Genomic DNA, 15,948 nt, shown 5'->3' with positions numbered 1-15,948 from the left:
CACACATACAGTGACATCTCCAGCAAACAAAACCACAACAGACCATCCAGCCACATCCGAGAGCAAAGGAAGAAACTGCTCATGTCTTCCTCTACATCATCTCTTCCTGAACAACAACACATCCGAGCGGAGGGCAACGGCTGTTCGCTGAACCATGAGCCCAACCTTACAGAACCCAAACACCTACAGACATTCAAGAGCTCCTCAGCCCTCTCACCTTCCTCATCAGGGTCCCCGAAGGGGTTCAGATCAGCAGGGTCGCCGGGGTCCTCAAAGGGGTTTGTACTCATGTTGGGAGTGTCCTGCTCATCATCCTCCAGGAAGTTCAGCTTGTTGATGAGCTCTATGGAACCACCATTGCCAAAATCAATCAATGTGCAAATTACATATCAGACAAGTGGCAGAGACGCACTCCACAAGGTCCAACAGGAGGGGCCGAGCTGGACGAACGTATCCTACGCAACATGAAGATGGAGAAAATTAAATTAGAAAAAACCAAAACGTATCTGCACTTTACAGTGAACCTCTATTGAGCACAGTGTTACCCTGCAGTCTGTGGCTTGACCTCCAGCACAGAACCCCCCCCTCCCCCCGGACATACACGCACTTGTTGGAAGACAAGAGCCAGGCATTCCATTTCACAGCTCAGCTCAACACATTCAGGCCCATATTTGGACTGCGACACTCAGACTAAACACACTACTGTCTTCTTCCCATGTGCTCAGCACAAAAAGTGAGGCTTTTCCTTTAATAACTACATCTATCATTTTTATTATTCTTCTTATTACCACCACCAGCACCACCAACATTATTTACAGGTTCACTAAAAATTGCAGAAAGCCAAAGAAGGTTGGGAATTGGGAGGGAAGAGGTACACAGAAGGGCACATGAGGCTGAAATACTAAACACATGAAAAATATAAATAAAGCACAAAGTAAATAAACAAGTGCACATGGTGTGACAATAAACGGCAGGAAATGGTCCAGGCAGTACAGGCACAGCACAGGATTGCACAGTGACACAGGGGAACAGAGAGAAGCTCAAAGACCTTCGGAGGAGCTCGTGGACTTAGCGGGAAGCTCCGTGGCCCCCTTGGGGCTCTCCTGGGGCTCCACGTGTGAGCTGCTGAGCGCAGTCAGCTGCTTTACTAGTTCTGCAACACAAGCCGGTCAGGGATCAACGGTCACACAGGATCTCTCAGAGTACTCCACCAACGAGCCACACACACCTCATCACACGGCCCACAAGCCACTGCCACCTTGTGTCCCAGGTGCACAGAGGTCACATGCAAACATGCAGTACCATGCCCAGGACTGGCTCCCTCCTCTACACACCAGCAGTCCAGAGAAACCAAACAGTGGGGCTGCGGTCCTCAAAGGCTGGTCTACAGCCATCACACACACACAGTTCCCTGTGAGGAGATGCAAGGTCTTCCTACAAACCAGGACAGAGCAACAAGTCCCTCTGGACAACAAACAACTGAGCAGGTCTCCATTGGCTCGCACCTAGTAGCATCTGTACATCCCACTCCTCCACAATGCAGTGACTCTTCAGCTCTCTTCTGCAAGAATGGTGCATTCTGAGACTGGGAGTTCCTAGACCACGGGGGTTCTACTCACCTGTGATCTTGGCAGCCTTCTCCTCCTGATTGACCCGGTTCTCCTCGTCCTCCTCGTTGTCTTCCTCAAAGTCGTCCAGGTTGCCGATGTCGGCCTGTTTCATGCTCATCAGGCTTGCGAGACTCTGCATGTCTTCATCCCTGGAACAGCCAATGAGACGAGGCCATGCAGCAGAGCTCTTGCACGGTCTGCAGATATCAGACCAACTCCAATCTGCTAGCAAATAAGCTGAACTATTAAAAGGGCACCAGGCGACACAGAGCTTAGAGCGACTGCCCAAAATGTGAAGGTCCCTGGTTCAAATCTCACCTCATGCTGCAGATGAAGGTGTTCACCCTGATTTGATACAGTAAAAATTACCCAGCTGTATAACTGGGTAAAATCAATGTAAGTGACAGAGTGAGAGAAAAAAACGTTAATAATCGTGCACTGGAGGCTGCGTTTAGAGGAGACCTGCCAACAAGGAGATGAACAAAACACTGCATATGTGATAAGGGACTCCCGCTACACCAACAAGTGACCTCATTTAGCCTAACGAACCATGCTGCGGTTACATATGATTATTTATAAAAAAAAAAAAATAAAAAATACAAGATGTAATCAAAAGTCTTAATTAAAAAATTAAGCCTTAAATATGTACATGAACATCACAAAAACACTGTTTGAAGCTGGAATAGCTGGAAGATAATGGTGATCTTACTGCAGTTTAAACAGGTTAGTGCTGTAATTACTGTATTACAATAAAGTTCCATCCAGAGCTGGAGGGTTCACCTAAGAACTACAGTATAAAGCAAGAGATGGAAAGCACACGTAGAGGCACATGGCACATGTCACACACTGTCTGTCTGTAGCAGGAAGGTTGCCAGTCACCGCATGCTGCTACAGAGGGGTATTGAGGGGCATAGCGAGATAACACTGGATTAGCACTCTCCCCAACACCCAACATTCTGGGTACCACGTAGCCCGTGTGACCTTGTGTGACCTCCCCCAAAAGAGGTTAGCAGGGGCAGCGAGATCTCAGCAGCGAGGCACTTACGTGGCCTTGCCCTCACGCAGGAAGATGCAGGAGAGCGAGAACTGCAGCGTGGCAGACACCACCTTCTTGGAGAGTGGCTTGAACTTGAGCTTCACATCCGTCTGGGTGGGCATGGGGCTCGCGTATTGCTTCATGTTGATGCTGCTGGTGGCCAGCGCTTTCCGTCGTCCCGACGGGGACTCCTGACAGGGAGCACAGAGACAGAAACTCAATCACCTCACACTGCACACATCACAATATGTCACACAGCCAATTATGGAATATGTATCGATGCAGGTACGATTCATTAAAAAAAAAAAAAAAAAAAAATTGGTGTAAGAAGTTCACCTGTGACACCACTTGACATTTGCACCACGCTGAAGGCACCACAAAGTGTGTCACCCTCAATGATCATGGCACTCAGGAGGCGATGCATGGTTTGCACAGTTGCTTTAGGAATTAATGTCACAGTTAGGAAGGGCTCAGGTTCTCTGCAAACACGCTAAAGAGCACACAGCTGGAGCAAAGTGCAAAAGCCCCAGTTTACAGGGGCCCAGGGCTGGATACGAGAAACACATTTGAGTTAAGTGTGACCGACCAAGAGCTGGAACAGTTGAAGGAGACACAGCACAGAGTGGAGGAACAGAACCTCCCACAGGCCAATTTTTGTACTGCACTGACACAAACAGGAGGAAAAATCTGTGCAGTGACACTTCATCTCACAAACATATCTGGGACTGAAATATTTCACTAATATATCATTTTGTTCGTATCCCAAAAGTGGCTTTTACCATCAATAAAACGACGGTTTGGTTCTGCAAAAATTTTCAGGAGCACTAGACATGAGCTGTAAACACTGCGGAAGTAAATTAAGGCCAAGGCAGTCACCCCTTCCCCAAACGCTATTCCATTTAGATGCTCTTTAATGTCACCTGTTGGAAACAAGAGGTTGCACTGGCTGTGCTACTGACACAAAGAAAATGCTCAGAAAATGCTTAGCCCAGACTGATGCTGCTGGACCAGGAACGCTGAATGTGACCACAACAGACAGAAGGGAAAGATGACCAAGTTGTCAAGTCTGTCATGTGGAACCAGAAGCTGTTCCCAGACAGCGTTACCAACGGATAACATTTCAAAGGGACACAAGGCCAAGTAAGACTAAATGCTGAAAACCACTCATGTCATTAGTGAGAGAAAGAGCCTTGGAGAAGTACATTTGTCCAAGTATTGATCCACAGCTGGTCCTGAGCAGGGGCCTGGGTTAAATCTAAGAGTCATGCGACAAGTGTGAGAATGAGATGTTTTACCACTCATCTGCCACGTCCGTGTGCTTAGAAGACCACAAAGGGTAAGAGCTGCTTCAAGAGACTGAGCCAAAAGAGCTTCCGGAGTTAACTTCTCCACCACGACCTGCTGTCTTATTTGTAATGGAGAAAAGAGAAATCTTCTCTAGGCACGAAGGCCAAAACTGCTTTGTTTATTCAGCACCTTCAAAAATGGTTAGCAATCCCACAGTTAAAACACTCTCACACCCTGGCGATGAGTCTTAGTTCCAGCAGATGATAGCATTAAGATATGTCAGACTCCTTGTGCTCAGCGCGCACAGAAAGGGGTCCAATGAAGTCACCTCGGGTGCTGATGCCCGACGGAGATAATGACGAATTAACAAAACCATGTAGCGGCATGACACCACAGACACTTGCGGATTAAATGGGAAAAGATGATATGACACACAACAATGCACCGTTCCCAGACAGAATTTTCAACAGAACTTGATAGTATTTGTTCCTTGTGTGTGACACATCCTCACCCCCCCTCACATCAAGAGCTGGTCACACTGCAGATCCCCCTGTGGTCCTCAGGGTATCGCCATCTCAGACATTATCACCTACCCAACACCAGGCCAACAGAGAACGAGGTGTGGAAGCAGCTAGGGCAGAAGCTGAAGAGTGGACGTGACCCTGGGGACCACGTGAGGAAGGTGGGCGATGACCCCAAGGTGGAGGGTTGGGGGCAGCTTGCCAGGATGTTTTTTTACAACTGGAATCCTACACATCGCGCTTGTGGATAAATATGGGGATTTAGGAGGTGCTAAGGAGGTTGACGTGTCTGTCTCTGTCGCTCGGCGCCTCGAATCAGGTGAGGCAACAGAAAACAAACAGATAAGCGACCTGGGGATTAAAAGTGGTGGGAAAGCAGCGATGGGGACGTGACCCGGACACAACCTGGGAAGACCCAATGCTCCAATGCGTTAGCAGCTCTCATTGGGGAGAAAGTGGAACCCGACTGCACTCAAAGTACACTAGGAGGCCGGAGACAGAGGGCTCAGCAAAAGCGGTAAGCTCACCCACTGAGACCCCCACCCCGGTCGCTTTGAGAACGCGGTGTATCCCCAAACCTGGCAGCTGCAGAGAGACGGTGCGCAACAGTGGCCACTCTACAGGAACCAGAGAGCGCATTCAAGCACACTCCTCCTCCTCACCGCTCTCTCTGGATAGTGACAGTGACTCTCAGTTATCGCCAGAGAGAACCTTGGACAACTTTCTGCTGCAAACAAGGGGCTGCAGAAAGGTCTGAGGAGATTCTGGAGAAACATCTACTCTCCTGAAAGTCACATGGATAAAGGATCCCTTTACCTGCAGCACAACGTTTCTTTCTGCAAATGCAACCTTCAGTCCGGGGCCCCTTGGGGGTATCCCACAATGCCCCGGAGAGCAGAGCTCAGCACAATCGTGCTGTTAGTTCTTGATGGAACTCTCAAGGACAGAAGCACACAGAGGGATTAAGAACACATGTGATGTGTGTGTAGACAGACACTTGTTTGGATTCGCACGCCTTGCAAAAACACAACAGCGCAGATTTCATTTTGCTTTCAGTCTTGCGTCGCTGGGACAGGTGAGGACCCCCTTCCAACAGAGTTTTGCCAGCTGAGGCATGACAGGGGAGGTGAGGGCTTTAGGGGCCCAGCTGACATGTGGTGAAGGGGGTTCCTGAAAATGGAAACAGGTAAACAGGAGGGCAAATTTTTACTGTATCAGTCCAGGGTAAGTACCTTGTTCAAGGGTACTACAGCTGGAGGTGAAATTCAAACCTACAACCTCCAAGTTCAGAGGTGGCAGCTCTAATCACTACACCATGAGCTACCAGCTGGGGTCCAGAGGAAGGTAGCACTGGGCACCTCCAGGAGGATGCCAGGACACAAGGATTTTACTCTGTTTCACTGCAGAAATATCAGTGTCTTTACTCCAAACTGACGAAACAACAAAACACACACACGTTCCAATGAGAGTGCGTTTATGGGAATGGTAATTACTTCCCTAATTGATCCTGGCACAGTGAGGAGCACCAAACAGAAGCAAAAGGACAAATATTTGTCACTAACACCAGAGACACAACACTCTAAACATTCACACACATCTTGCAAACATATGCAAACACAAAGACAGGAAACAGAGCCAACTTTTCGGAGGCAAGAGAAGAGAGAACTTTTTGGATTTACCACTTAATGCCAGCTTTGATGGGCTCACGCATGTGGCCGAAGAGCAGCTGAGACACGGGGGTCTGGTGTGGGTAATGGTGCAATGCCGCTGCCGGGCAGAAGAGCCCGAGCGGAAAAGGAAATGGAAAATGGATTTGGAAATGGTCCGCAGCGGGGTTCGCCAGCATGCGAACTGAAGCCTTAAACAGCAGCTTTCATAGAAGAGCAACGGAAAAAGAGAGGAAAAAAAAAACAAAAACACAGGACAAAACAACCAGGCAACTTCACAGTCCAAAGACGATTAGAGAATCGAATAAATCACGTGCTACGAGTTCAGACACCAAAGGGAGACACGAGGCCAAGGAGGCGGTGGTCAGCCCTTCTGCATGCAACGGTCTGAGAGCGCAGCTATCGCAGCCGCGGCTCACGGGACACTTTGTGCTCGTCACTATCACAGCTGAAGCCTTTGAAACGTTCCTTTAAAAACAAATAGATGAATGTAAAAGAAAGAAAGGATCAGCTAAAGCATCTGGTGAACAGAGCGTAGTTTCAGGAGGAAGAGGCCTAATCCATAACTCACTCTCTCTCACACACACACACACACACACACACACACACACACACACAGAAAGAGAGAAACGGGGAGCCCACAGTGATGTGTCCACATAGCTGCCAAGTGTGTGACCCCACAATTTCAGCTGTCATGATAACGCATTTGAAGAGGAGAGGACAAAGAGGGAATCATGCAGTTCTGAGATACTAGTGAATAACCACGTTTTGTCAGAAGCCTTTTCCCCTGTTGAATATGTAATTCCCCACCTTGAATTCTGGCAACGGCACAAATAGGAGGGAAAAAAAAAAAAGGTTCTGTCTGACATGGTGCCATTTCAATGGCAAAATACAATCGACCGCTCACACAGCCCGACGGAGGGATTAACATTTCTGAGGTGGAGCCAAAGATTAGGCGTACGGATCTTGGATTTCATCATCTCGCCGCTGTCGCACAATACCTCATTCTTCCTCGTTTTCATCTCTCCTCTGATGAAGGGTCAGGCAGGCTTACCTCTTGGGCCGCCTTCATTTCATTTCCACATTTCCCAGATACCTCGTCATCTTCACGCTGCCCCCCTCCCCTCCCTCTCCCTGTTCAGAGCTTCAGGGACTAAAGTGCAGCCAGCGCAACACCGCCCTCCAACGGCCACGTATCAGTATCGCGTACAGGGGTATCGATCGTGTCTACTGCCACAAACCTACAGGTTAAAAACAGTCTGCTTATGAAGTAAAGTATCGCAAAAACACAGCCACAAACCTTTGTGTGCACGTGTGTGTCTATGTCCATCGCCATCTGTGTATCTAGAGACAGCACCTCTACTCCTTTCTCTACCAGGGACATTGGGAAGGAATTGGAATATGAACCCAATGAACAGAGGGAGCAAAATTAGCACAAAAAGTGTGACAGTCATTATAACTTATTTATGCATTCATTTCAATCCTTTTTCCAAGGGAATGTTCAGCGTGAGGACTGTACACTAAGCTTCATACAATAATTCACCCATATATTTACCCACTAAGTTTACTGTATTAGTTCCAGGTAAATATCTTGCTCAAGGGTACTACACTAGGAGATGGATTTGAACTGGATGCCACAACTGCAGGGTGACTGCTCTAACCAGTACTCCACCTGCTGGCCCAAAAATTGCCATATAGCCAGTAGCACACCTACAAGGGAGCCATGCGAGTAGTTCTGTTGGTGAGCCTAGTGTTACTAGTGTGACAATGGAAAATGAGAAGAATTCTCAGCCCCCTGCGTACTGAGGTTTAGTCCCATCGTGGGCAGCTCAAGAGTCTTGCTCCATCGATTATGCTGAGCCGCAGCGGAAGTCACCCCGAGCTACTGACACATTAAAGCAATTTTCTGTTTATTAAATTCATCCAAGGATAACACTGCAACTGCAGGGAGGAGCCATCACTAAAGATGGCCATGTTTCCTCGGGGATCCCACGGTACTCCGAAGGTCCCTCAGCCCTTTACAAGAAAAGTCAATTTCTTGTATCAAAACCATGAATTGTTGTAGGTCCAAAACACAGGAATCAGTTTCCCCAAACAGCACAGAGATGATGAAAGATGTGTCGAGGTGGGTTTTACTTTGTTTGCAATAGTTTTTTACCTTTTCTATAAGAAGACATCACCTGAAGCACTGTGCATGTGTGAGTAAGAGAGAGAGACAAACAAACACTGGACTAGTTGAGGGACAAACACCAGGCCAAGTCATTTTTGCTCAGGGTCAGTGACCAAACACACACTGTGCACAGCTTATTGGACTGCCTTCAGTATTTGTCCAAGCCTGATTCTGCAGAACCCAATGAGGCAGGACACTTCAGTGATGCTCAAATCCATGTTTCAGGAGGCAGTGCATTCATCTCAATTAACTTTTACTGTCATTATAGAAGTACAACAAAAGTGAATTTCTGCAGAACCCCCCCCCCCCCCCCCAAGTGTGATGCAACATACCATTACAGAATATAAAGTACAGCTAAATACAAAAGAAAAATAAACAGAACAAAGAATAATATAACAAATAGCAGCAGCAAAATATTGATTATTATTATTATTATTGTTTATTCATATATCTGAAGCTTTTCTCCAAAGTGACAGCTTTAACAACTGTTAACTGCTGGCCCATGCCTTTTTCACTAGAACTGTCACCTTGCTATCTAGGTTCAAGTTTCTCTCATGCTGCAGTACCCTTGATCAAGGAACTTGCAGTAAAAATTACACTGCTGCATGAGCACCATGTCTCAAGCTTTCCATTAAATATAATTCTGGTCCTACAGCTGCCCTACAGCGGGCGCTAAACCAAAAGAAGGAGAGAGGTTTCAACCAGTCACCTAGGCAATCAATACAGGCCTTGACTGGACCCATAACAAGCCTTTGGTCACCAAGTGTCATTGATATCATGGATCGCGACCCAAGACTGATGACCATAAGAATAACGTGTACAGGACCTTAACCCTTCATATTGCTGTTGGATGTGAGATGTGATGAGGGACCAGGGAGCCACTGTATCACTAACGCAGGTTCAATTAATTAGATTCACAGCCTGGAAACCTCCAATGTCATTACACTGACCTATCAGTCAAACTGGGTTCTGCAGGCAATAACTTAAACAAGGGATGGAAGATCAACCAACCTAGTAAATACGGCTGCAGGGCAGGAATATCTTCAGGAGCAGGAAACAAAAGATGACAAAACTCTTACAAAACAAGCAGGATGAGCAATGTTGAATATATGAGCCTATAAGATCAGATCAAAGAAAACAAATTGTCACTCTGATACTGAGGTGTGGTATCACCGCACAGTGTGACCACTAGGAGGCAGCAAACATTACAATATTGCTGTGCAGAGAAACTTACATTTTCAATGACGAACGTCCACTCCTTGTCTTCAAACTCCTCCGCATGAGGGTCCTGAAACACATCAGCAGCAGGCAGCGTTACTGAACACTTGGACTTTAGTCGAAAAAAGTAAATAGAAAAGCAACATACGGCTGTCAGACTTTGATCGGTGCAATTCCACACACAGCTTTGCAGATGTGAGAGAAAAATAAATAGAAGTCATACACACAGGTATATTTACCTAAGTATAAATCACCAGTTCAGTGCTATTCGGGGCCACCAGTAAATCATAAGGACAATTAGCTGATGCTTTTCTCCATTCATACTGCCAAACAGAAATTAATATTCATTTGAGCCTTGAGCCCAGCAGCTGAGTGCTGTGATATACATCCATCTGTACTTGATGAGAACACCAGCTGAGGCTCCACAGCACCATGGCAGGGATATTGGTTCGAGTCCCACTGTGCCACACTGGCCATCTGCAGCATGCTGAGGAAACAAACAACCCATGTTCCCCTTTGGGGTCCTCTGCCCCTTGTTGATCACAATAACACCTACAAACGGTAGGGCTGTAAACTCCACCCCCCACAGCCTCAATGTTAAAAAGAAGCAGAAGTGTCATTGTTTCACCATGACAGTGGGTGTGTGTCTGTGTCCGGCAGCCCACACTTTGGGGTAGGGGTTCTACTTTTTGAAGGTAGATGCAAGAAATGAGTCTGGTCACATGTCACAAGAAAACAAAGAAAAAGGGTATAAATTGCAAAAAAGTCAAAGTGAATAAGTAACACCAGTAAAAAGCAAAACTGTTTGCGGGACCCAGGAAGCCATGCTGAAAAGGTGCTACGGAAATGCTGGGAAGAGTTCATTTCTCACCAACCAAGTGGCACTTCAGCTTGTCTGTCTCTCTCCACAGTACCATCCACTTGAACAGCAGTCAACATCGTCATGACTGTCTGTCTCCATCTACAGTACTATGCACTCAAACCGCAGTCAATGAGCCGCAGCCCACTTGGTCAGCCTCGGTGTCAGTGAAGAGAGATGTTGCTGAATGAGTGGACTTGAGCTCGTCCGCTAAAACACTCAACTAACACTTCAGTAACACACACACACACACACACAGATGGAAGCAAGGAGCGGTGCTTGTGAAGCCACCTGCACTCCAAACACACTGTCACATTTGGAGTTGAACAGCAGGGAAGCTGGACTATTGGGTGTCTGCTTCTGGTACTGGACTTTTCTGCAGGAGGCAACTGTGGACACAATCAGTGTGACTCTGAGTGGAGCATCACAGCTTTTTTCACGAAAATACACAGCTTGTGCAACACAAGCTTAGAATGCCACACACCACCCGAACCGCTGCAAATGCGTACGGCTGTGGCAAAGGCGAGACGGATCGTACTCCGTATCCCACCCCCGTTCCTAGGCGATGTGTGTGTAGTTGGATGGAGTGTACCTTGAAGAGTGTGACGGTGATCTCCACGTTCTCCGGAACAGGCCAGACGACCACACCTCTGTACGGGTTTTTTATGCCCGGCTGCCAGCTGTGGGACTGCAAGGGAGAGAAGAAAGGTGCCAGTGAGGTACAGCTGGTGGTGCCTGTTCGATGAAAGTAGAGGATGCAGTCAAACGCACTGCAGCCATGTTCACACACACACACGAAGCACAATCTTGTCCACGCACAGGGACTTGACACCTGGTCATGTGGCCTCCATGCCCCACCAGCGGTGGGTTGAGCCCATTAGTGAGGAAGAGCAGCTGGTCCTCCACAGATGGCTGCATGACTCACAACCTCTTTTACACCATCAGGTCTGGACTGTGGTAAGTCACCTGTAATTGCATTAGTTCGCTTCACTGTACAGAAGTGCCTCCATATGTGCCTGCTGTCATGTCCTTCCACTTGGGAGCAGCGATTTCTTCAGCACTCCGTTACCTCCGAACAAGAGGTCAGAAGACACTATGCCTTAATTTCCCTGAATTTAGAGTTTGCTAGACGCCGAAGCGCAGGGCAGGTTTTCCAGGATGCTTTAAAGCACCTGTCGACAGCCTTGGGATTGAGAGAGAAGGCCAAATCGATGAGAGGAAGAATTAGCGAAATTAAGTGTCTCGGTGCTTGAGCAGAGTGAACACCTGTGTGAAGAGCAGCCTGTCACAGGGTGCAGGTGTGGACACACCTTCTCTAAGCCTCTGGGACAATCTTGTTTTAATTTCATTTATGTTGAATTAAATCTAATTGGGTGGCTGGCTACCTGCTCCAAGTGCTGCAGTCAGTAAATAGACACACGCATACATGCGCAACACTAAGGCACATAGAGATGCATACATGTGTTCACACACCCACCTTGGAGGACTTCCGCCGACTCCTGCGCGTCCAAACCACCACCAGCTTGTCCGGTTGCCTGCAGAAGAAACAAGAAGCCAAATGTGAGCAAGACGGACCGAGGGAGGGAATGAACGAGTCCCCAAGGGCTTCGTGCACAGAAAAGCTGTACCCATCAGAGAAAGGGCCATCTGAACCCAACACTGGATTCTGCCAGCATCTCTGATCATACCCAGAAGGTGTGCAACGGGTTGTAGGTGCAAGCCCCACCTCTTCCTGCACTTCCACCCATCCCCAGTGATGACACTATGCCATTTGCTGCCGCTACAGCCTGAATACACAATGAGCTTAACCAGGGAGGGACACAACAAGGCCAGGCTACTTGCAGATGCATCTAGTGCCACTCAAGACCAGCTCTCCAGGGGCGTCAGGATTCCCGGGGTGGATTAGCAACGGTAAGCAACTCAGCGAGGACTCACCACTGCGCTTCGACAGATTTAGGGAACCCCGGACCCACAAGTGTCTCCCATTACACATGCTGCGGTGGCAGCTGCTCGCACCCTGCTCTCCGAGAGCCCACATACCTCCTACCTCAGAGGTCACACTTAGACACTCCGGCTGCAACACAGCTCATCTGCACACGTCACTGCTGAAAGTGCACACAAGCCTCAAGTCTGACATCACAAACAGGTAACATGGTCCACTTTGTGTCCTGACCAAGAGTTAGCTGTACCTAACAGTCTCACCACCAGAGGATGTTGCAAAGAACCACGAAAGGCTCAGCCTGCACTTCTAAGCCTTCCGTAAATATCAGTATCGCTTCGTCACGACAGAGTGCAGCGTCAGCAGTGCAGCAGAATTCATCATAAATAAATGCCAGAGCTTTTGGGTAGCACAGGTGAGTCCCACTGCTGGATTACAAACAACCAGCCGTATACCTGCAATACGGAAACCGTTCCTCCATGCAGGAAGAGTGCGATTCAAGCCTGCTGAGATAATTTGGTTTGCCGGTGCCTTTGTATCGAGTGTGGATTTGCTGGTTGGCACAAATGAAAGACCACGCCCTACAACACAAACACACACACCGCCAGCATTCAGAGTTTCAGGAGAATGTGTCCGATATTCAAACACACACAAAGTTCTGAACACAAGCCACTTTAAATTCCAGTGTTAATTATTCCATTTGCTGATGTTTTTCTCCAATACAACTAATGTTTTTTTCCCCATTTCCATAAATGTTATTTACCCATTTATGCAGCTGGGAAATTTTTACTGTATCAATTCAGAACTAGTATCCTGCTCAAAGGTGCTACGGTAGTAAGTTGGACAGGAATCTGGATGCAAGAGGGCAACTCTAACCACTGTACCACCTACTGTCCCTTAATATCACTAATCCCAATATTTATTCTACTTTTTCATTCGTGTTATTCATTTGATGTAATTAGACCTCATTTAGCATTTTGTCAGATACAAACACTTTTCATCTGATTACACTGGCATTACACTTAATCATTTTCTCTTACAATGAACATTATCATTATATAATTCAGCCAACTGACACTTTTTCATGCAAGGTGGCTTTCAGTGATAGATACCTACAGTGAATCAGTCATCTAATATACCAGCAACATGCAACACTCTCTCACACACGTTAAGGATGATTCACAGTCACCAGTTGAACCGAAATATGTCTTTGGACTGAGGGAGGAAACCAGAGCACACTGGGAGAACATGCAAACTCCACACAAGAGAAGCAGGTATGGAACCCATGTCCAACTGCATGGTCCAAGCCGTTTGATTGTCACTGCTCCACCGTATTGAAATGTGCAGCTTTGATAAAAACATACAGGTATTTTTAGGAAAGTCCCAATAATCTGTGAAAGCCTCAATGGGAAACGAGGATGGGACAGCGTGGAGCGTAGCGTGTACATTTCAGGTCTGTCCAAGCAGCCCACCCACAGCCTGTTTACCGCACACTCCAAATCACAGTGGGGTCTTTGCCACCACAGAAACTGAGCTATGTCAAAAATTGAAAACAAGTCCTTCCTTCAATGGTATTCAAACCCTGCAGCACAGAGAGTGGGGTGCCCCAGGGACAGAGGGAGACCACCACACCGCCCCCTTGGTCCTCCCCATTTCTCACCCTTCCCCCAACCATTTGCACAGTCAGACACATTCCTCCTTCCAGCACTGTCCCAAGACGTTGCTTACAAACATGGCTTTTAGCACATTCACCAGCAGCTGCTGATTAATTTGTGAAGCCCCACTGAATCCCCCCCACAACAGCACTGCGATTCCCCCCGGAGACAGGGAGAGCGTCGCACTGAAACTCTGAGTGTAGGCCTGCTGCTTGGCTCCCTTCCTCTTCTTTTTCATTTATCAGTCAGAGGGCTTCACCAAAACATCCCAAACATCCAAACTGCGGTTCCTTTGGATCACTGGGATTGGGTGCCTTCCGCAGCGCAAGCCCGCTTTGAGGGGCCGGGGAAGGGGGGGCACTAAACACTCAAGCGTGTACTAATTGTAACAGGGTACCTCGAGACCGTGTTTGATTACCAGTCGTCTGCTCTGCTCCGTGGGGGTGAAAAGAACACGTGTTTCTCATGAAGCCCCGGTGCAGGGGAGCGCTGAACAAATGTGGATTAAACCAAAGACAACGCAAGACACCGACACAAAACAAGCTCCACTGCTGTTTTTCCTCCAGTTGGCTGTAGGGTTTGTTACCTGGTCTCACAATGTGACCTCTGCTAATAACTCACCCCACACAGTTCCAAATTCACTAAACAAAATTAATGCATGTCTAACATTATTATTTATTCATTCATTTGACACTTTTCCTCAAAACAATTTACAGTATGACTGTGGTACTCTGTGGTCCTTGATGAAGGATACTACAGTAGGAGGGGGACTGGAACCCAGCTTCTCCGACTACAGGGCAACAGCTCAAACCACCGTGCCCCCTGCTGCCCCATGTAGTTAGCACTGTGTAACTGTGAAGTATTTCCTTAATCGTGGACGTAATGCAATGATTTCAAGGAACACATAATTCTAATACTCTAGCTTGTAAATTCACCAGGAAACAACTGTGAATGGCTAGAACAGGCTAACATACCTTAGTGCAGCCTTATAGTCACTGTGATGTGTTCATCATTTCCAATTTAACACACTATGTGAGTAGATGAAGACAACACCAGTATCTGACAGCTTGTGGTAAACCCCAACTCTCACTTGTTTTGTTAATTTGCTTCCAAAGTTAATTCCGTCCACATAACAGATAAAATACTCTAGTTTTAAGTGACTCACAAAAAACAAAATATTTGAACACAAAAAAGTGGTTATTTCTAACAGAGTATGTATTGTATGTAGACAATCCAGAGTGAAAATATCTTTGCCTTAACATGCTCAATGACAGAGATATATATTATCTCCGATCACTTTTCTTGATCCCAGAGTTCCACTGATTAATGGGATTTATTTTACAATATCTGAGTATGTAAAAAAAACTATTTTTGCAGTAGATATTTTTTAATATTATAGATAGACTTTATTGATCCCACAAGGGAAATTGTTACAGCAGCAGAACACAAGTCAGATAAATACTTGCAATATATTTAAAAAACATATAAAACAAGTGTAAAAATTCAAGTTAAAAATATATGTACAATTATGTATACAGTTGGAAGAATAAAAGAATAAAAAGTATATTAAATAAATAAAAACAGTATGTAGTGCAACAGTAAAGTGCAAGTTGTACAAAACGGTAATATAGTCATTATGAAGTATTAACAAAATGAACTAACAATAGTGCTGAATAGCTCATCTGTCACACAGAGGTGAGCTGTTGTACAAAGTTATTGCGAACAGTAGAAATGATTTCCTGAACCGTTCTTTGCGGCAGCAGAGCTGAATGAGTCTTTTAGAAAATGAGCTTCGCTGTCTCTGCAGTGTGCTGTGAAGTGGGTGGGATGGAGTATCCATGATAGAGAGCAGTTTGTTCAGTGACCTCCTATTCCTCACCGACTCAAACGTCTCCATGTTTTGTCCAATGATGATACCAGCCTTACGGATGAGTTTGTTCACCCTGCCTGCATCTCTGGCATTGATGCTGCTCCCCCAGCAGACCA

At 46.7% G+C, this 15,948-nt stretch overlaps 1 protein-coding gene across 4 annotated transcripts in view; it reads right to left on the bottom strand.

The window, feature by feature from the left end:
- The window catches only part of ehbp1 (EH domain binding protein 1), a 66,891-nt gene that overhangs the window by 38,353 nt on the left and 12,590 nt on the right, over positions 1-15,948 (bottom strand). For 2 of the 4 annotated variants that reach the window (XM_029251059.1, XM_029251061.1), the window contains exons 3-9: positions 11,846-11,903; positions 10,961-11,056; positions 9,526-9,579; positions 2,656-2,837; positions 1,620-1,759; positions 1,049-1,153; positions 218-343 (exon numbers count right to left, since the gene is read on the bottom strand). In XM_029251059.1, the coding sequence (XP_029106892.1) occupies positions 218-343; positions 1,049-1,153; positions 1,620-1,759; positions 2,656-2,837; positions 9,526-9,579; positions 10,961-11,056; positions 11,846-11,903 (761 nt within the window). The remainder of the gene's footprint in view (positions 1-217; positions 344-1,048; positions 1,154-1,619; positions 1,760-2,655; positions 2,838-9,525; positions 9,580-10,960; positions 11,057-11,845; positions 11,904-15,948) is intronic. The other 2 variants (XM_029251060.1, XM_029251062.1) reach the window with 1 other exon arrangement.

Source organism: Scleropages formosus, chromosome 4 (assembly GCF_900964775.1).
Source record: "Scleropages formosus chromosome 4, fSclFor1.1, whole genome shotgun sequence".
In the NCBI taxonomy this organism is placed as follows: Eukaryota; Metazoa; Chordata; class Actinopteri; order Osteoglossiformes; family Osteoglossidae; genus Scleropages; species Scleropages formosus.
The sequence above is the reverse complement of the archived record's forward strand: the minus strand, read 5'-3'. Positions and strand labels throughout refer to the sequence as shown.